The sequence below is a fragment of the Chanodichthys erythropterus genome, chromosome 11, assembly GCF_024489055.1.
Source record: "Chanodichthys erythropterus isolate Z2021 chromosome 11, ASM2448905v1, whole genome shotgun sequence".
NCBI classification, from domain to species: domain Eukaryota; kingdom Metazoa; phylum Chordata; class Actinopteri; order Cypriniformes; family Xenocyprididae; genus Chanodichthys; species Chanodichthys erythropterus.
The window spans coordinates 12,644,631-12,667,267 of NC_090231.1; the positions used below are offsets into that span (position 1 = coordinate 12,644,631).

A 22,637-nucleotide genomic window follows, 5' to 3' on the forward strand; every position below is an offset into this window, starting at 1 on the left:
CTTTAATAAGGTTGTGTTGCCTTTAACACTATCCTCCAACACTTAGCTAAATATGAACTAAGCCAAACAATACTTTTAAAGCCCCTTTTGAAGTTTTGGCTTATGTAAATTTCCACAAATGCCAATTTTTTTGGGCTATTAAAATAAAGTTATGTAGCATCATTGAGAACTAACATGAACTAACATTAACAATGGACAAAAGGTTTTTTGTTTGTTTGTTTTTGCCCTTACTCTCTGACCTCCTGAAGGCTGCTGTGTAATTCACACCCTGACTAAGACACATCGAGGGAAGCATTTCAATATCCCTATGAATGCATATTAAAATGAAGAATCAAATCGGATTAATCGAATCGCATCAAATTTTAATGTGAATCGTCTCAAATCGAATCGAATGAAAGACTTTTTTAATATGTGCTAACATGAAAACAAAACAAAAAGAACGACTTTATTCAACAATATCTTCTCTTCTGTGGCATTCTCATATGTTGTTTACGTCCCACGCTTCCAGGTTTACATCAGAACGCCGACTCATTTGCCTGCGGCTCCTGAATCAGCATCACACGCATTCGTCGTGCTGCTCACGCGTGCAGCTGAGTCGGCATTCAGACATAAACACGGAAGCCTTCACTATGCTTTTACTGCGTCACCTGGTTAAGGATAATGACAGAGAAGAGATAGTTGAATAAAGTCATTTTGTTTTTGCGCACAAAAAATATTCTGGTCACTTCATAAAATTAAGGTTGAACCACTGCCGTCACGTCGACTGTTTTAACAACGTTTTTAGTTGCTTTATGGACCTTGAAAGTATTGATTATATTGCTGTCAATGGACGAGTCAATTACCTCTCGGATTTCATCAAAAATATCTTAATTTGTGTTCCGAAGATGAACGAAGGTCTTACGGGTGTGGAACGACATGAGGGTGAGTAATAAATGACAAAAATTTCATTTTTGGGTGAACTAACCCTTTAAAGGTGCCCTAGAACTTTTTTAAAAAAGATGTAATATAAGTCTAAGGTGTCCCCTGAATGTGTCTGTGAAGTTTCAGCTCAAAATACCCCATAGATTTTTTTTTTATTCATTTTTTTAACTGCCTATTTTGGGGCATCATTATAAATGAGCCGATTCAGGGCTACTGGCCCTTTAATTCTCGTGTTCCATGCCCACGGAGCTCGCGCTTGCCTTGAACAGTGCATAAACAAAGTTTACACAGCTAATATAACCCTCAAATGGATCTTTACAAAGAGATTGGCATGCATGCGTCAAATTATGTGAGTTTTGTATACCGTTATATTGTTTACATTGATTCTGAATGAGTTTGAGACTGTGTTCCATGGCTAACGGCTAATGCTACACTGTTGGAGAGATTTATAAAGAATGAAGTTGTGTTTATGAATTATAAAGACTGCAAGTGTTTAAAAATGAAAATAGCGATGGCTCTTGTCTCCGTGAATACAGTAAGAAACGATGGTAACTTTAACCACATTTAACAGTACATTAGCAACATGCTAACGAAACATTTAGAAAGACAGTTTACAAACATCACTAAAAATATCATGATATCATGGATCATGTCAGTTATTATTGCTCCATCTGCCATTTTTCGCTATTGTCCTTGCTTGCTTACCTAGTCTGATGATTCAGCTGTGCACAGATCCAGACGTTAATGGCTGCCCTTGTCTAATGCCTTTCATAGTGTTAGGAACATGGGCTGGCATATGCAAATATTGGGGCGTACACCCCGACTGTTACATAACAGTCGGTGTTATGTTGAGATTCTTCGGAGGTCTTTTAAACAAATAAGATTTACATAAGAAGGAGGAAACAATGGTGTTTGAGACTCACTGTATGTCATTTCCATGTATTGAACTCTTGTTATTCAACTATGCCAAGGTAAATTCAATTTTTCATTCGAGGGCACCTTTAAATTGTGCTGAACCCAGAATATTAGCTACTTTAAATTCACATGTTCAGGTGATTTGGAACTGTTTTTATGTGACCAAAATGTCACACATGCCATGTATTTAGACATCTCACAACTGTGTGTCCAGATAGTGTTAAGAGTGTGTTATATGATACACTTGGCTGCTAGACAAAATAGAGGACATGTGGATATTAAGGCAAGAGAGTTAGCGAGCAAGACTTCCTGCAATATTGTTCTCAAAACAAGGCAAGCAGAGGGTAGTTTGGCCCTTCAAGCTGTGGGAGATTTTACACTAAATTAACTGTCGTCAGTCAGCCAGACAGGAAGGCTGGGAACAGGTGTTTCCTGCGCAAACAAAGCAGGTGCATCATTTGCTGTTTGACTCGCTTTTACAGTCTTTCTCCATTTGTCTTTCCCCTTTCAGTCTCATATGCATGGACTTTACATCTTTGTGTGGCATATGTGTATGTTCCTCTTCTATTCGTACACTTTTTTAAATCACTGATTATGTACCTTCTGTTTCTTGAAATGAATTTATTCCATTTATTGGAATTAAATGGAAGTATAAATGGAATAAACAACATTACCAGTCTTGTTAACAATATTTATTATGAGGTAGAGCGTTAAGTTAAACAGAAAAAAAGTTGTCACATTTGTTGCACAAATATTTTTAACATTTACATATTGTATGATAGTTTAAAATATTCACAAGTAATAAGACTTAAAAAGGCACCATATTAACGATCTGTTGTATACAGTCTATATATGTGTGTGTGTGTATATATATATGTGTGTGTATATATATATATATATATATATATATATATATATATATTTACACACACATACTTTTCTAGCCACAAAAAAAACTATAAAAAAAATTATTTTAATTACTGTGGGCACATGACATATTTTACATTTTACAGTTTAGCCACACTTAACATGTCTGTCAATGATCGTGACCAGATTGTGTAAGATTTGTCAGCTGCTGATCTGAAAACAACGTGCTTCTTACAGTTCAAAAGTCTTACATGTTAGACTGTCAGACATAATAACTGTATTTTAGCACAACACTGGATTGAACGGGATGGTATTTAAGTAACATCTCCAGTGAGTAAAACATGGTGATTTTCAGTCTTTTAATAGTGGGATTAGACTCGTCTTTTCCTGACTGGTGGTGCAAAATGTGTTTCTCAGAGCATGTGTTATATGAAAAAGAGCATGAAAAATACCTGCATGTTTCATCTGACAAAATACAAATAGCTCTGTAATATGATAATGAATATTTAGGACAAAATACAAAAATACTGAGATACTCACAGCCTAGCTTGTGAATATTCATTGAACTGAGTGGCTCTGTCTAGATTAGAGACAACTGAAACATCCCTCACCATGCATTTGTCAATGCCCACTCCAGGCATTTCTTAACTTCCTTTTGTATATTCCTGCTCATAATATCTCACTGTGTCAGACAGTTGGCCCAGGTGACCACGTTGGACACGCTGTCGGGTGGTACCGCTCGTGTTTGTTGGCCTGACTTGTCTTTGAAGTACCTGAGAGAGGATCCTGGGTGTGCTGCAACACGTGCTGTGTTTCCTGAAGGGATGGTGGTGTGACGTGTTCAGCCTTGCGGTGCTCCTCAAGGTGCCTTACTGTGTATTTTCCATGTACGTCCTGAGTCCCTCCTTGTTTGTGTGTGTGCGTGAGGTCTGATCCTCCGGATTGTGTGGTTAAATGATGCTTGTGTGCCGTGTGTGTATGTTTATGTGGTCTGTGTGGCTCAGACTGCAGTTTGTCAAGATGTGGGGGTGTGTATTCCTCGTATGAGTTTGGGTGAGAGTGTTTATGCGCAGTGGTGTTTCCCTGTGGGCACTTTCCTCGGGTGTCCTGCCCGCGGAAGCCTCTTAGTTTTGGGCTCCAGTGTTCTCTCCACTGCAAGGCCATTGTGGTGCGGTCTGCGACTAATCGCCTCTCTTCGGGGGCCCAACTCCGGCCACTTTCTTCTGCACCGATCAAGAGGAAGGTGCGGCCCATCTGAAGCGCAGGGCAGCTGCAGCTCAGATCCCGATCTGGAACCCAGAGGGCCTGAATGCCTCGCTTTACATGCGAAGAGCCCATGCGAAAAACCGACTGCACCAATATCGAAAACTGCCACCAGGGACCAGAGCGTTCCTTACCTTTTACCTGCACCTTCAGCACTGGGACAAAAATATGACAGAAAACGGGGACAAGGATGTTAGACAACATGACTAAAGTCTGGAATACACTACGGAACTTTTGCCTTCATTTGTATCCTGGATGAGTCAACGAGAGTCGCCGAAAATCATAGCCAGTCTGCATATTTTCAGCAATGGGAGTTGACAAAAATCCTCAGAAAATCGAACATCAAGCTTTCAAACTTAAAATAGTTTACCCCTAAGCACAGTCCCTTTAAGGCAAGTCATTTCATTTCAAGCGGAGCTTCTAATGGTAGCTGCAGTGACCCCATGACCTTACCAGTTTCCATTTGGCTCATTTATTTAGACTTATTACGCCATATTCTTTATGCCATTTTCCCATTCATTGTAATATGAGTGCACCATCTTTGTATATTTAAAGTAAGTCTTTGCAAATATCTAAAGTATTTGCCCTAGGTCAATGACCCATTCTAAACCAACAGAAATCTAAAGAGAGAGCGCCATTCCCATGACATTGGGATGTTACATTTATTGTATGACGCCCAGTTGTCTGTAACTATTTAAAAAATTGGCAAATGCCTAGTGTTTTAAAATCTGTTCAGATTTTAAGGGTCGTGTATTGTATTCCAGCATTAAGGCTCTTCATCAAGCTTCAAGTTCTCATACTTTAGTGATTTTCAGAAGAAATGTAAATCTATATATTTCCGCCATAAATAAAAAGGTTCACATATCGCACTTTATTTCTTAATTTAACTTTTATCGCACAGTTACCTTTTTCTTTTATTCTGAGGCGTTAACAAATTTACTAAGTTAAGGACATACCATAGTCCTTGAGACAGTATGTCTCTAAATTCATTTTGACTCTTGCTTGGGAAGGTGGACAGTAAGAAAGGCACTCCTCGCCTGCGGTGAGAGAAAGAGATAGAGAAAAGTTAATTACACACTTTAAAAATATTTTTATTTAAACTTTGTTTTTTATTAGTGAAAGCAACAATGGACCATAAAAAGTCCAATAAAAAGGTGAATCACACTTATGAATTCAAAACTGGCACATTTTGGAATATATTTTATGTGACAGTTTGTACAAACTAGACCACCAGTATTAATCTCTCCAAGAAGGGAAAGTGAAAGGCTGTTCTATATCTCTATTCAGCAATTTAATAGAGCTCGGGGGTCCAGGAGTGTTTTTGCTATAAGTTCAAGGCAGTTCTGGAGTTTCCAGAGAGCTAGAGTTGGCCTGTCTTCTCAGTGCAGATCATAGTAATGTGTGTGAAATCAATCAGCAGTAATGGACTGCACTGCACTTTCTTAGATATTAGCGAAGCAGCTGCGGCAGGTATATATTACCATAATCATAGCAGACTGTACAATATTCTGTTGCTGTCAATGGTAAAACACATTTTATTGACGTTTTACTGTGTGCTGGTCACCAGGCCAGATTTCAAGATAGTATCGCACTGGAAAATTTGAAAAACTTCACTCAGTCGACTTGAGACTCATATGAGAGGTTCTTGTATAAACAGCAGGAGCTCCTTTTACAATTTCAGAAAACTGACCAGTAGTGCCAGTTCCAAGTATTTTTTTTATGAAAGCTTGTTTCCGCCACTGAATAAAAAATAAAAAAGGTAATTGTGACTTTTTATCTCACAATTCTGACTTTATGACTTACAATTGTGGGTTTACATCTCGCAATTCTATCAAATTGTGAGAAAAAAAAAGTCACAATTGTGAGATATAAATTTGAAATTATTTTTTACATTTTTTTATTTTGTGGCAGAAACAAACTTCCATAATTTTTGGCTAGCCTGAAAGTGGACAAAAAGTGATTCTGATCTTCCTATAGAAAACATGCATTAACACTTAGAATAAGGGATAATGCTAATGTAGACTTATTTCTATATATAAATTCAGATTTATTTGGATTTCAAATAAAATATGAACGCCATTTAATACTCTATATTATTATTATGATGATTTTTGGTATATTTTTATTATACTATTTAAAATTTGGTGGATTACTTATCCCACACTGTTAATTATAAGGACATGAATGATTCCAGTTTTGCATCTTGTTAGTGAGTGACATACTATTGCTTATCTAAATAATCTAATGCATGTAATGATTACATTTTTAATGGTGCTAGAAAGCTATAATGACACTGAAGGGGTGAATAACAATAAACTTCATGCAGCTTGTGCATATTAAAGGGATAGTTCACCCAAAAATGAAAACGGTCATCATTTACTCAGCCTCAAGCTGTTCTAAACTTGTATGAATTTCTTTCTTCTGCTGAACACAAAAGAAGATATATTAAAGAATATTGGTAACCAAACTGTTAATGGGCCCCTTTGACTCAAAATATATTCTTTTGTGTTCAGCAGAAGGAATAAATTCATACAGTTTTATAACAACTTGAGGGTGAGTAAATGATGACAGTTTTCATTTTTGGGTGAACCATCCCTTTAACATGAACATAATTGTGTTACACACCAAATGCTACAGCACAAAGCTAATCCACTAGGGGGCAGTAAATTACAATTAATATGCTTTATTATGCGGTATACTAAATGCACTTCATTTTAAGAAAATTTTGTGTGTCATTGTTTGGAAATAAAGTACTTTAAATTGGGGGGAAAGTTTAAAGATGACAATTTAAGTGTATCTGACCATAAATCTCACAATAAAATGACTTGTGTTTGTATAACCAATTGCTTACCAATGCTGTACTGAGGCTGGTAAACTGGGGTGGGCGGTGCAACCTCCTGAATACCTGAACGAACAACACACAGGCAGAAAGGGGGAAGAGGGTCTCATTAAATTACAGCAAGCAGTGACAAGTTTATTTGTGTGTCTTTCATTTTGTCCTTCCTTTTTTTCACACCTCCGCTGTGGGTGACTGGCTCTAATCCCTGCGGTGGCTCATTAGGGCATACTTGCCATTTGTGAGTGTGTGAGGGAGAAAGGGGACGTGTGTGCTGTGACTGCAGTTTGTCCTCTTGTCTTTTAGTGCATGTGGAATGCTTGTGTTAAAAACAAGTGTACGTTTGTCACAGTGTGTGAGCCCAGACAATTTCAAGCATGTGTGTGGTCTTAAAGGTCAATAGGGCCACCTATCAGGACGCCCTCTGCCACACACGCACACATACGGCCCATGATAGGTCTGGAGCGCTGGGTCAACCATATATTACCCATGAGTTCTGTACTTCTGCCCATATCTCTGACACAACTGGGGCACTGACACCTTATCCTCCTCCTCCAACCCCCCAAACTCTAAAGTCCCTCAGCAATAACTCATATCAAGCGTCAAACGCTTGATGCTTCAAATGTTTCAGTCATTTTAGTGTTTTTAGCCTGGGAGGCATTTAGTAGGTCTGTGGGTGCAAAAGCTGGCATTGTTTGCAAATGCAGACCTGAACAAATCCATTTGCTATAAAGGATGTTATATAGATAGAGTTTAACATGGATAACATGAGACTTCCTGGTCACTGTTATCCAAAATAAAAACCCCACAAATCTTCAAGTGCTAATAATATCTAATGTCTGGGTCACTTTCCCTGTGATAAACGACGGCTGCGTTTCCTGCTCCATGAGAGGTGGCAAACGGTCCGCTGGTGCTGGTTATGTTTTTAGCCGCGGCTCGCCTTTGGTGCTGGAAAGACGGGAGCTCACGCTATAAATATCCATGTTGAGACGTTCCATGTAGAACAACAAACAAGCTCTTCTATCACTGAGCTGTAACCCGTGAAGAATTATGCGTCTGGAGCTGGGAGGGAAACGGGTCTGGTTGTACACCGTGACAGGTGCTTTTTGCCCATACCGTCAACCTTCTCCTTGTAGCTTGCACCGTTACATGAACTTTGAGATATAAAAATGTTGCAATACACACTGAATTATCACTTACTGAAAGTAAAGCACCCAGATATCCAGAAAGATGATTGCAATGTTGATGAAAGCCAAGAGACACAACCTGAGAAATTTCAGCACTTTGTATGGAACTAGTTATTCACAGGAATGAGGGGAAGGTGTTTGGGTTTCAGAGACCGGCTTCTACTAAATCTTTCATAAACAAACAGTAGTTTGCAAAGTGACAATGATACTGAGTTTGGAGTTTAAATAAATTAAGCAGGTTAATTGGATCAAGGGCAGTTGAGGTAAAAAAAACTAAAAACTTAGAAAAAAACACGATAGACCTTATAGGTTTGTGGCCATATTGAATTTAAGGTAGATGGAAATGGGGGTGTTAGGGATAGACTACAGTCTTTACAATGGCACACAATACATAAAAGTTTTAGATCACATCATTTGTACAACTTTCTAAACTGTTTTATGGAATTTTTGCCCTTTTTTTTCTAAAGCTGTTTCGTCAGCTGAAAAATGTATGTTGTTAAACAACAGTAGCTTTCAATCCATTGAACACACTGTACTTCTATCATTCATGGCCTCATTTTCATTCATGTCAAAACTTAAATATGTCGCTACCCTTAAGGATTGAGGTCTATATTGATACACTATACCATTCAAAAATTTGGGGGTTTTGAAAGAAGTTCCTTATGCTCACCAAAAATACAGTAAAAACAGGAATATTGTTAAACATTATTACAATTTAATTTTTTAAAAAATATTTTAGTATATTTTAAAATGTAATTTATTCCTGTGAACAAAGCTCCCATTATGCCCAATGTTGTCTAGTCCACGATTTTCCCACGGAATAGAGTAGTGATTAACATTATAAAACCCCATAGGAAAATCTCGAAGGAACCAGCAGTGAATTAAGGGCCTTTCACACTCAACGCGATAATTCGATGCGAATGTTCGGCACTGGAGTCAAAAGTACTGACTTCGGTACCAAGTCTGTACTGAAATTTTAAAAATGTGATACTTTGAGCGCTGTTGAGCGAACTTGTAAACACCTCTGACTGGCCATTGCGTTGATGTGCTTATCGGATATGTCTGTGATTGGCTACAATGATCAATGCATGGGAACGTTTGAAAGCCGACAGAAGTGTCTGGATTTGAAAGCGTTTTGAAAGCAGGCGTCTATCGGCGGATTGGTCTGTGTAAGCGCTCAGTGAAGAGTGTCATTGATGATTATTTACAAGATATTTTTGAAGCGTTGATCATTAAAGCCATTCACAGATATATCTGATAAGCACGTCAACACAATGGCCAATCAGAGGTGTTTAAGAATCCGCTCAACAATGGTCAAAGCATCACATTTTTAACATTTCAGTACAGACTTGGTACCGAAGTTTGTAGTTTTGACAACTATTTGGCGCGATGGCGCTCTTGAATGAAAACAATAGGTCTCTATAGAGCTATTCACACCGGGCACAAACAATCGCAGCGCAAAAAACTAGCGCAAAGTTGTTGTTTTTTCCATCCAGTCTGTTTATTTGTCAATTTTATTTCATACATCTTAATTTAATGCTGCATGTTGTGTAGCAGACAATGTTAAAGGCAAACAGGAAAACTTGCGAGATACATACATAAGGAAAAATGCATTGGCGCTCAGCGCCACCTAGCATGCAGGCGTGAATTAGCCGAAGGAGATCTATTGTTTCGTATTCTGTGTGAAAGCTCCATTCATCAGCGATTCGCCTTGCTTTATCGCGTCGCGTTCAGTGTGAAAGACTTCCATGTTCGGACAATCTATTGGGCTACTTTTACACTGTTGCCGCAGGTTGTTTTTATAGTCAGCAGATTGAAGTGCATTTAATCCGTCAAATATTTAGTTATGAATGTCATGCACACTTAATACTTACGGATACATGGCCGGAGGGGGGAATGACCTTGCTTGTACCCAGGGGCACAGCGGTTACACCTCTGTCCTGTGACTCCTTCTCTACACAAACACTGCCCTGTGGACTGGTTACACCAATGGCCCACTGCACCCATTGGGTGGCACTGGCATGCTGAGGGAAGAAGAAAAGGAAAGGATAAAAGTGAAGAACGAGAAAGGACACACAAAGAGTAATGTAGCAAAAGGATGACTACAGCAGGGCAGTGGAGGAAAAAAATGTGTTAGGAAGAGAGAAGAGAATTATCATGAGATTAAGGGTATTAGTGTAAGACTTGCGGAGTTAGACACATGAAGGGAAATGACGAGTAATACTACACAGAACAAGGCAGCTGTGGTTCATGTCTTCAGTTGTAATTCAAGTCTCATTGACCCCTGAGCAACATTTTCCCCATAAAACATATGTGTGATGGCTGGGAGACCACTGAGAGGAAAGATCTGCTTCTCTGCTTCTGCTCAATCCTTTTTCATCCAAACAAAGCTCCAACCATCCTACAAACATTTATATACGCTTAAAAGTCAGGTCTGTTTTAACATTAACAAGTTCTAAATCTTTCAATTCCCAAATTTTTAAAGATAATTCCATCACTTAATTCAAATATTTAGGTGTTAGCAGAGGTTTTATGGTATTTCCAGGACATAATTTAGATTTTGTATACATTTCATGAAGTTGCACACTAAATTACAAGTACACATTGATGATATGAATGCACAAGCATGCAGAGTAAACTGATGTTATGCTGGGACATTGACTAAAATGCTCTGAGCGTGCCATAGATATAAGCGCAGTCAAAGGGCAAGTGTCAGTGCGCATTCCATCACTCATAGTGTAGCCATAACATAGACACAGACTATGCTGCCTTTCACACACCTCAGACCCCACAGATGGCAAAGCCAAAAAGAAAAAACTTTTCTTTTTTTACTTGAGGGAACAGCAAGAATGATTCACTCACTGACATACCAGCAGAAACATAAAACATACAGAGAAATCAATTGTTACTGACGTTGGCAGGCCTTGCGGTGGCTGAGTGGTTTGCTGTGGTCGCGCGTGTATCCGTTCTGGCAGAACTGGCAGTGGCGTCCTGTTGTGTGGTGCCGGCACTTCAAACAAATGCCTCCACTGACTCGACCAGACTGCTGATACACGGCCATACTGAACCTACACTTAGTAGAGTGACCATTACATTCACATGCTGGAAGAGAAAGAAAGAGACAAAGATGAGGGCAGGTAGAGGATTGAAAAATGGCAGTAAAAACAACTTTTTTTTAAAATCCTTACATTTATTTGAGAAGCAACACTGCATACATCATATACGCATTTAGATTGTATCTTTCTTTTGTCTTACTGCACTTGCAGATTTTTTTCTTACTTAAATTAAAAAATCTTTCTTGACTGAATTCTAGACAGCATCCAAAATCACATACTCTCTTGAGTAGGTACTTATTTTGAATAAGTACTTACTTTACTTTAAAAAAAACTATGTTCTATGTAGTATGAATGTGTGTAGTATGAAAGTAATCTGGATGTACAACATTCGCCATGTTGTCATTATCATGTGACCTACCAGCGCTTCACTGCCATTCACAAATCCTCTCCCGTGGACTCAAGGGATAGTAAAGTGTCCATTGTATGTACACTTCACAATCTCATCGGAAGTAGTAGGTCATCCCGGTACTTTTTGCCTACTCTTTTATGAGTACTTCTATTATCACATACTGTTTTTAGCCTACTATATAGTAGGGAAGTATGCAATTTCAGACGCGGCCTTAAAATGTGGCACTGCTGATTACCCAGCATGCATTGCGACTTGAGTCAAATCAGAGTGAGTTTGATCTGATTACTCACCAGGATCGTAGAAGATCGATGTGTGTCATTATTCATTCAAAGTAAAATAAAAAGTGTTGGATGCTTAAAATTCTTATGAAGTATTGCTTATCATGTAAATAAATGTAAGGATTTTTACCTGTTTAAACTGGTACATTAAAAAAAAAACATATTAAAGGGATAGTTCACCCAAAAAATGAAAATTATCCCATGATTTACTCACCCTCAAGCCATCCTAGGCGTATATGACTATCTTCTTTCAGACGAACACAATATATTTAAAAAAAATATTCATAGACATCCAAGATTTATAATGGTTGTGAATGGGGGGCCACGTTTTGAAACCAAAATAATGCATACATCCATAATAATCCATATGACTCCAGTGGGTTAATAAAAGCCTTCTGAAGTGAAGCGATGCATTTTTGTAAGAAAAATATCCAAATTTAAAACTTTATACGCCACCACCCCCCCCCCCGCCCCCCCCCCCCCCCCCCCCCATTCACAACCATTATAAACTTTGGATGACTAATGATATTTTTAAATATATCGCCGATTGTGTTAGCCTGAAAGAAGATAGTCATATACAGCTAGGATGGCTTGAGGGTGAGTAAATCATGGGATCATTTTTAATTTTTGGGTGAACTATCCCTTTTAAATGTAAGTTTTTTTACAGTGGATTTTAAATGATCATAATGCAGATGTTTACATATTTTATATGATATTGTGAGGAAATGAATATGCCATAAATATTTTATTCCATTAGTAAGAAACTTAAAAATAGACATTTAAGCACATACAGACCACCAGACACACACAGGCTTAAACTCACGGACGCACGGGTGTGGTTGGCTGGGTGTGGCCCGTTGCCATGGACGATCATAAAAAAATTGCTCACATACGTCACAGTCCGGCCCAGATGTATGATGCTCACATTGACACAAGGCACGGCCCTGGTTGTCACGACGACAGCGAGAGGCATGGCCATTGCACTTGCACCTGCCTCCGACCTGTAGGTCGGAAAGGGCAAGAGGGGGTTTTGGTGGGGCGTAAAGAGATGATGGGATGAGGTGGTGTGAGTCTTTTTTTCTCGATTTAGAATGGGACTTCCCCCTCCCTCCATTGTTTCTCCTTCTCCTCAACTCTCGCCCCTTGGAGCCCTGCTGTGGGATATTTAGGGACCAATCACATGTGCCATCCAGGCATGGCTTGTAACTGTCCTTCTTACGGCCCCTTCCCACTCTACCTTGAGATCCCATCTCCTTTTGGGTAACATTGTGGCCACTTTGCTGCACAGTGCTTTTATTCCTAATTCTCTGTGTTGAAGTCTGTTTTTCTCGACCATTTCTCCAAATGTCAGATGTTTTAATGCCAGTGTTTTTCTCGCCAAACCTCAGAACTTTGTCTTCCCTTTCTCTCCATCTAAATGTACCTCCAACTTCATTCAGTTTCTCTTCTCTTTTTTTCATTTTGTCCAATGATTGGTGAAATACTATCTTTATGTCTGTTGCAGTCACCCAGTCTTGAAGCCCTGGACTATAGTCAAAATCTGGCGAAGAAGGACGTCCATCCAAAGTCGAGAAGGCCAGCACGACATTTCCACGATGCTTCTGCAGTGGTCTGGGATCTGAACACAGCGGCTCCGTCTCCTGGTGCTTTGTCAGAGCGATAGACTGTGCTGGACGGCCGAATTCGCCCATGCAGTCGCTTGAATAAAACTGTAAAGGGCGCCAGCTCCGGCCAAAGTCCATTGACTTCAAGATGGAGATGGAGTAGGACTCCATCGACTCCACCTGTTGACAAAACTGAAGACTAATGTAAGTGACTTCAAAGCGTCTGCCCAGGGGAACTGTCAAAGTCCAATCAACACCACCCGAGCCTTCAGCAGCCGTCCAGCATGTCAGATTGTGGGGGTTATGAAGGTCTGTTAAAGTGCTGATGTTTGTCTTAGGTCCTTGCTGGAGGTCCTCCATCGATACAGGCATCCCATAGGCTGTATTGATGAATTCAGATAGGCAGTGGCGTGGACGCCCATCCAGGTGGTAGCAGGGGTCATGAGGAGAGGTCCAGCTGAGAGGAGATTGAGAAAGAAGAGGAGAAAGATGGGAGAGAGGGAAGAGGGTGAAGAGGAAAAGAGGGAGGAAGGAGAGTCTCTGGAAAGGAGGGGAGTGATATCTGGACATGATGTCATCAAGCCTGTAACAGTAGGGAAGGAGAAAAAGAAAGATGAAAAAAATTATAAGAGGTCAGGATACTGATGGATTTACATGACATTTGAGTGAAGCGGGATTTTCTCAGACCACACCACCCAATTAAAAACATCCCAGATCACCACACTCATTCTAGGTTCTAAATCGACCATTTTACACACATAATCCAGCCAATCACAGATCTATTTGTCAGCAGGAGGCCTCTCTTTTTCTGGCCTGTGTCACTGTGCCTTAACTTAGCGCTTTTCAATATATATTCATTTTGACATTTTCAACCCTGTAAAGAAGGAACGGGTGATCGAGTGTATAAACATAGAGAGATTGCAAGAGATGACATAGAGCATGTGGAGCAGCTGCTCCAACCCTTTTTCATTTATCATATTTATGGCTTTCCACTCTTTTAATCTAAACCTGCCCAATGCAGATGGGGAATTAATAGTGGAGATAGGAAGAAGCAGCATAGAAAGGACTAAATTGACTTAAAAGAAAAAGAAAGGATTGATTTTTACCCTTAAACACATGAACAGAGAACCACATTGGAATCATTGGTTTTCTACAAAGAAAAGGCATCCTGATATTACTTAAGAATTTTGTTCATTAGTTCACTTTCATGTACATATAGAGTAAAAAATAAAACTGAATATCACTAATTATAACTATAACTAACATGGGTTTTAATGTCTGGCATCTTTCGCAGATTATCCTTGCAGACAGGGTCAGCGCATCTCACAAAAAAATTTTTTAGTGCCGACCAATTTTACTCCACTTCCTTTTCAGCTAATGTCATTCAAAAGGTTGGACAGACGTACATGTCATGGTCTTTTAGGGGCCATTTAAACGGCACCGTTTTCAACTAAAAATGACAAAATGTATGCGTTTTGGCCGTTCTTTTACACAACAGCAGTGTTTTAGAAACTTGAAACACAAACTTTTGAAAATGGGTTTCAAAGTGTAAGATTTTAAAAACAATACCATCATTATCTCCTTGTAAACTACAAAAAAGCATGTTTGTGAAAATGGTGACACATCATCAACAAATTTATTATGTTTTCAGTCTATAGACATGCATGATTACAACCAAAAAAAAAAAAAAAAAGGCAGACTAGAGGATTGTGTTTTTGCTGCTCAGGTTGCTGAGTTTATTAATGCTTCTCCAGCAAAGCATTTATTTACTGCACCACAATAACCAGCAGAGACGCATTATTTACATAGGCCAAATTCTGACATTGCCAGCTAATTCTGACATCGCCAACTACTGGCCAGACATGCATAATACAGTGTTTTAGTTGTTTCTGTGGATCCGTGAGAAAAACAGGGATTGTTTTGACAGTTGACAGTTGTCATGTAAAAGTTCCCTTAGATAGAGAGAAACTTAAATACAATACATGTATGAAAAACTTTTTTGGTAAAGATTGAAAATGATAATTTTAACACATTAGATGTGGTACATTGACCCTTACATACATTGAAATGTAGAATTGTCATGAAACATGAAAATATGAAATTGACATCATCACAAACCAAAATGTAGGAATTAATTATTAATATTGGCAAAAAATAGTATATTATTCTGCCAAAAAAATATGTAATAAAATATTATTTTAACAAAATAAAACACCATGGTCAAAATTCCTTGGGAAATGCATGCATTTCTTTATGAACCCCTTTAAAAAGAACTGTGGTATAATCACAAGATGGTAGGAAAGATATGAGGAATGCATAGATTATTAAAATTAATTCATAGATTTTATTGAAAACAAAGATTCCATAAATCGCATCCGATTGGGTCAGTTTGACCCCTTTATGCGTTCTAGTACGTCACTTTAGGGTCCTCGTCTATTCCAGGACTCAAGTGCAACATTTGATTGTCACCCCAGTCGGTACCCCTGAGCCCTGACTATAAATTCCAAATAGTTAATTTGAGGCAAATGGCTAAAGAAATTCTCTCTCACTCAAGAGAAAGATTATGAGAGAAAGGAAGAGAAAGTGAGAAGGACAGAGAAATGAGGGGATCTGTACTAAGATTAGAAGATAAAATGTGTGGCAGATTTATTGACTGAATGTGAGAAATGCATGTTCAACTTGAGCCATTTCCTTTGGCAAGACAGCGTAAGCCTGTACCCGCCTGTCTGCAGGCCCTCGGTAATGAATCTCTGTCTTCTTAGCCTGATGATGGAGTCTGTTTATTTATCTGATGAGAATCTACACCAGAAGTTGCAAAATCTCGCCTACAGACATGAGAAACAATGTGCTCACTTATCCTTAGACAGAGTGATATAGAGTACTGACAACTTGTGGTTTAAAACAGGCCGGCAGATGGGTTGAATTTGAGAGTTAACACCCTTCGCTTCCAATGAAACACACTGTAAAGTCCTTGGTGTTCGGTCTGTGCCTCAAATGATCGGTTGTTGACTGTTAGAAGTGCATCTTAATCTAACAGATGAACATTTTAAACATTTGCTGTTCCCTCAGCTCTTCTCGCTGTCTCTTTTCTCATTGTAGGCCTATCACCTGCCCTCAGAGTTCTGAAAATATTCCTAAGTGTTGATGATTGATGATGTCCTAACAAGCGTTTGACATTGACAGCGAAGTCAGCAGGGATGCATAAACGTCCCGGTAGGAGAGGGGAGCACTGAGAGATTCACGAGAGGAGTCACTGGCTCAATTAGCTCATAGGCTGAAATATGAGGACCCCTGAGGGACATGAAGGTCAAAGAAAAAGCACTGAGAAGTAAAACCACACACTTTCTTATCTATTGTTGTTTGGGTTTCTTTTCATTTTTATTTGAAATAATAAGGGTTTAAAGCATTTTTGCCAAGGTGCCTACAACTACAACGCGAGGCTTGTGATGAGCGACCAACTGCGGCACAGTGCAACGTTCTTACCCGTCGTGGCGCATTCCCAGGGTCCGGTGTGCAGCTCGCGATCATTCCACACATGTTGCGACGTGCCCCAGGGGAAAACTGAGAACACTGTGAAAACCCCTTCCGCATTAATTGATCGCCTGATTAATTGAATCTCCGGTTTCGGCGAGGCGGCAAAGTATCTGAGGACGATGCGTAAGACTGTAAGTTGGGAAAGTGATGAGGGTGTCGAGATATTCACGGCTGTCGGTGAGGCAGAGAGGCGCGGGTCTCGAGCAGGGAGGCTTTGACACACTCTTAGCATGATTTGCGGTTTGTCCCTGACTTCGTTGCACCACTAGCTGATTAAACATAGCTCATTACACTTACCTGATGTGTTTATTGAACTCGTAAGCCCATTTCTAGAGGACAAATTCAAACTTGTTCAGTTGCTAGGCTTCATTCTAGCAGCACGTATTACCCTGGATACAGTTTCCACAATTTGCCTAGCTCTTACCATAAATTCACACCTAGCGTATGAGAGCTGCTAAGTGTCCTTTCCTGTTCACCAGACGTTAGCTTTGAAAAAGAGCGGGGGCAGTTCTTCATAAGTTATCACAAAGTCAAAAAGAAATGATCTGATCATTTCTTTGTTTGTGCTCGAGCCAACAAGACCAGGCACAAGTCTTGACTGATAGCCTACTTGGACTGGGGGATAAGAACAAATAGCCTATGTTTATAATAGTTTGCCAAAAAAATAAAAAATAAAAAAATAATCAAGCTAATATAAAATCTTCACAAGCACGAAGATAATGGGACTGAAATATATTGACGCTGAAAGTCAGTAGGTTCCTTTAGACAGCCACTGACAGAAAAAATATTTATAATAAAAGTATAGCCTATAATTTACTATAAATATATAATAATCTTCTTGTTCAGTTTACTTATTTACATATACAAATTAACTAATGCATACGTTACCAAGGTTTTGTCGACATATTGTCCACTTAAATTAGTAGCCTATAGGCTAAATGGAAATTAGCCTACTTAATCCATTCGATTTTCATATCTAAACACAGTGTTTATACATTTCGAGAAAATCCGAATTGCTTACTTAGTTGTCTCTGCATCTTGAGGTGGAATAGGAGAAATTAGTTTATATTAATTTTAGCCTAATATAAAATAGTAAAGATACCATGCTAGCTAATTGACCAGAACTAGTTAGCCTACTTTGCGTATTCCTCTCAAGTTCGTTACAGTTTGAATAGAGATCAAATTAAGTTGCCATATAGCTTACCTAGAAGAATACACGACTGACAAATAAAAATAAATAAATAAAGTAAATAAAAAACTTTTTGGCAAAAACAAGAATAGTTTTTTCGTTATAGCCTAGGCTACATCATGAAATAAAATGAATAAATAAATAAATAAAATCACCATATTTGTAATAAGAGCCAATGATTTAAGATGTGATAGAAAGTCTCCCTTTTTCTCTCTGAAATCTGATTTTGCACACATTTGGCACGACGCGGGTCTATTCTTAGGAGAGCTGGATACCTGTCAGTTCCCGCGTGCGCAGTGCTGCGCTTAAGTTCCTCAATCTTAACCCGTGGGTATGATGTCGGACAGATGAGAAAGATTTGGCCTGCTTAACACATTTGAACGTTCTTTCTCATGGATGACAGCCAGCCAAGGTTGTACTAAATCCTTGACAAGTGATCCCCGAGATAGACGCGTGGGATCCATGTTCTTAAAAAAGTTGACTGATTTAAAATTGCGTGATTTATGACTGTCCCTGTCCATCATTAATTAGCCTAATCAATCATTGTCTGTCTGATCGTTTTCCTCAGAAGAATAGAAACATCAGGAACAATGCGCATTCTCCTGCTCTTCCTCTTCCAAATGTCTGCGTAACGTTGCATGCGGGAGAGACAAGCTGGCCTGCTTGCTTTCTTTGCACGCACGCGCGCGCGCGCACACACACACCTGTTTTGCAGCTGCCAGTAACACCTCTGCTAGCTTCCGGTTTATTTCAGATAATCCTCATACATAAAATTAAAGATGAGCAAATTAAGGAAACATTACTCTTGTTGAGCACTAACATCCTTCAGCACAAGCATAATCGTACACACCTCTGGGAACCTGATGCACATCCAAAGCAGGTGACAAGAACAAGAAGAAGGAAACATCGAAGGAGAGGAAAAAAGGAGTGTTGAACCCGATGCTCTTTGTTTGTTGTTGTTTGCCTATTCGGTATAGCTGGACTGTTTAATAATTCTGACATTGAATCATGGTCTACGCGCGCTTTATGGAGTCTTATTCAAGAAGCCTGCTTTGAAGTTTACATAAGACTATTCATAGTGCACCCATGTCAGCTTTAACATATGCCTAAGCAAGGATACATGTTTGAATGGGAAAACACATGTAGTAGGCTATATTGTGCGGCACATGGAGAGAAAGAAGGAAAAAAGAGAGACCGATCACTCTCTCTCTCTCTCTCTCTCTCGCTCGCTCTCTCCCACGCTATGTGCCCTGGCAGTGAAATCATGAAATCTCCCTGCAGGTTTCGTCTCAATGTTGAAAAACAGATGCACATGAAATCGCCGTCCGTGATTCCATTCTCCACTTATGCCAAGCACAACATTCCATGATGAACCTAGGGTGGAACAATTAGCAAAGGGGGTTTCACCCCATTTATCCTTAATTAAACGTTTAAAACCATGTGTTTTAGAGGATGCACGAGAGAATGTATCATCCTGTCATGTATGCCTGCAGTTTGGCAATAGTTGGTCTTTTCATTCAAATTTAGATCATCCTATATATAAAAAAAAAGATAACTGATCGTTGCAGGCCTTATCGAGTTTCCTCCCAATTCTATATTTCCCCTGTAATCTGTGTTTGAATTGTGCAATGAGATTTAAATCACATGGGACGTGAACTAAGGCGAACCCTATAATTATCATTTAATGAAAAATTCTGTTTTATGGAGCTATAATTACAACCATTCGTGTTTATCAGTTGACCCGACATATGTCACAGAATAACGAGGCACGAATTGCGCCCGCAGAACAAGGAACGGAAATTGCTTTTTTCTTTTTTTTTTACTAAAATATAACGATTTCACAGCTGGCCACCTACGTGGCCTTAAGCTGTTATTATTTATTTTTTTATTTATTTAACTTTTGTTTTACATCGTTGTATTGGTCTAACTGATTATGTCCTATTATAGCATATGCGATGGAAATTATTTAATATATGGACTTTCTAAATTAGTCATTACATTTGATAATTATTCACCCTAATAAGACATAAAACACCATTAAAAACAAATCATTTGAGGTGCACTCTCGTCTTTACAAAATGCCAGAATGTTTTGCAATTGAACTGCGCGCGCGATTCAGGAACTATCTACCATGTTTTTATAATTACACCACGGTTATAATGAAAACATTATTCTTGACGAGCAAAATAATGTGAAAGAATATATTCCTTAACTTAGCCTAACCTAAATAGCAAATGTTTCAGGGTTGTTTAACAAGATTTGCGGTGTGTGCGTAGACGAATGGTCTCATTATCCTTAAATTACGCGTAGCCTTCCGGCAGAACAATTTTGTACAATTCACAGATCATCCAGCCCATCCGCAACTGACAGGTAGGCCTACAGGTTCCTGACTATGACAATCAGTCACGTTTCATGTGTGTTTAACATCGCTTTATTTTAAAGTAGGCCTATATACTATAGCGCTTAAAAGAAAAAAGTTATTAGAAGGTATACCATGCAGATAAGCAATAATAATAGGCTAATAATTATTATTTTATTATTATAGTAATAAGATATTTATTTACAAATTGTTTGCTTTATTAAATATTAAAGTATGTATTTTAATTATGTAAACAATTTTTTTTACAGGACATAAACTCTTAACTGACAATAAATGGAATACGGATTAGCCTTGGGGGAAAAATGACAAATAAACAAATAAAAATAATATCACATTATGTAAAATAAATGATCTGGCTGGATGTGATATAAAACTAAAAGCCTGCTTGATGTTGCAAGAAAAAGGGGAAAAAAAACTTGCTATGTCCCCATGCACGTGACTTGCATGTATCTAAAATAACCTATATTTTTGAATAGAAAAAAGCTACGAAAAATAATACCGCCAGTGATTTTTTTTCTTTTTTCTTTTCATGAGAACAAATTTGCGCGGCACTATCCCCGGTTAAAACTAATCAACAGGTCAGTGTCTTTTTTCAGCAGTCCACAACAAGCTTTAATTTAGCTACAGACGCGGGGACTGAAAAGGTGCACATGCAAGATTAAAACTGAGTTGACCTACCATGTGCGTGTCAATGCGGGTTGCCAGTGTAGCCGCGTCCTGGTTGATCAATAAGAGCGCGACAAGTGAACAGAAATTCTCAGGCGGAGCAGCGCAAGCTCCTGCTGCATTCAGTGCGCCGCGGCAGGGTTACGTATCACCCTGACGTCAACTCCTTCACAGGCATAGGACACACACATTTACATACACACTGAACGCCATGCGTTAAGCACATTTAGAATGTATGCACACTTTCTCGGTTTTCTGACTCTTCAGCTGAGAAAATATCACCTAAGGCAATTTTGGTTATGCACTGTGATCTTGAACTTGTACCCTTGCGGGCGTCAATTCAAAGTTCAATGCGCAATTGAAACAACACTTTGGGTAACCCCAGGAACGAGGCGCTCCCTCTCTGGAGAGGATCTAAAGCTGACACATATGGAAATAGTGAGTAAGGGTGAGGCAAGGGGAGAGAGTGAAAAAAGAACAACTGAATTGAAAGGGAAACAAAAGAAACTCTCCCAGAGAAGTCCCATAAAACTGATTGATGACTTCCCTGGAGGACTGTTTCCCAGGTGTATGGCTGTGTGTGCCCATGTTTTTAAGGTTTGATGCTTTTGGATGCTTGTCAAGTACAACAAACTTAATTGAGGGATGAACTGGTACAATCGAGCACATCACATATTCTTGGCATTCTTTCACCTCACATATCAGTTTGACTGGGGAACTACAACACACAAAAGTGTCTGCTGGATCTATTACACCATGTGATATTGAAAGCAGGTTGGAGAAGATCCAGACATTGAGTGTTGGAGAGAAGTGAGCGGCAAGAGCAAATGTCACCAAAACGAGGTGAGAGCTACTGTGGTCTGACTGCAAAATAACATCTTCATGTGTTCACAAAATACATACAATGGCACTTCATTTGTCAGTGTTATCAAGTTATGGATTTCATTTATTTTTCTAAGAATAAAAAAAGCCCAGTGCTTGAGTATTAGCCTTTGATTGCAATTAGAGGTTCTGTAACCTCTTAAAATATTAAAACCAGCTTTAGTCATATATCACTGAGATTTTCTCCTTCATCTTTTGTTGTCTAAACTCGTCTCATTTCCACTCATTTCATCCTTAATTAGGTTTCAAGTATTTGATGATGCAAACAGTGCAAACTGTGTTTGATTTTGAAACAGCTGCTCGTGAGAGCTTTGTTTTCCTAGAGACGAAAAGGAAGTCTGAATCCTTGGCATAATTTCTGTTTTGATTTCAAATGAAACACGTCATAATTAATTCCATGGATACATATCTCATAAATGTTTGGATCATATAGAATAACATTTCAACATTTAACAGTGCCAGTTTAAAATATGATGGCAGAAATTCAAGCTCAGGCAAATGCGAAATTATCTAAATGATCTTAATTTTATTTTAAATTTTAAAAATAGATGCTGAAACATAGAAGTCATGTTTGTATATTTTTCCTCTTTTTCGTATAGTTGTACAGAATCAAGAGAGATATTAATAGGAGGAGTTTGCTGAATAAAGAA

At 38.8% G+C, this 22,637-nt stretch overlaps 1 protein-coding gene across 1 annotated transcript; it reads right to left on the minus strand.

Annotated features, from left to right (window-relative positions):
- Positions 1–3,390: 3,390 nt before the first annotated feature.
- Positions 3,391–21,201, minus strand: ntn5 (netrin 5). Its single transcript, XM_067401145.1, has 7 exons — positions 21,118–21,201; positions 12,556–13,919; positions 10,903–11,091; positions 9,864–10,013; positions 6,818–6,871; positions 4,923–5,003; positions 3,391–4,121 (listed from the first exon to the last, which is right to left on the minus strand). Exons 2-7 carry the CDS (start codon positions 13,904–13,906, stop codon positions 3,391–3,393), a joined length of 2,556 nt encoding a protein of 851 aa, XP_067257246.1. The 5' UTR covers positions 13,907–13,919; positions 21,118–21,201.
- Between the last annotated feature and the right edge of the window lie 1,436 nt (positions 21,202–22,637).

What these genes read in the sequence shown, in the direction of transcription:
- ntn5 (XM_067401145.1), bottom strand. Translation starts at nt 13,906, where the DNA reads ATGTCCAGATATCACTCCCCTCCTTTCCAGAGACTCTCCTTCCTCCCT. An exon ending in CCACCGCAAGGCCTGCCAAC is followed by an intron (nt 10,014 to 10,902) that starts GTCAGTAACAAT and finishes TTCTTCCCTCAG; the next exon opens with CATGCCAGTGCCACCCAATG. An exon ending in ATACTGTCTCAAGGACTATG is followed by an intron (nt 4,122 to 4,922) that starts GTATGTCCTTAA and finishes TTTTTGTCCCAG; the next exon opens with TGCTGAAGGTGCAGGTAAAA.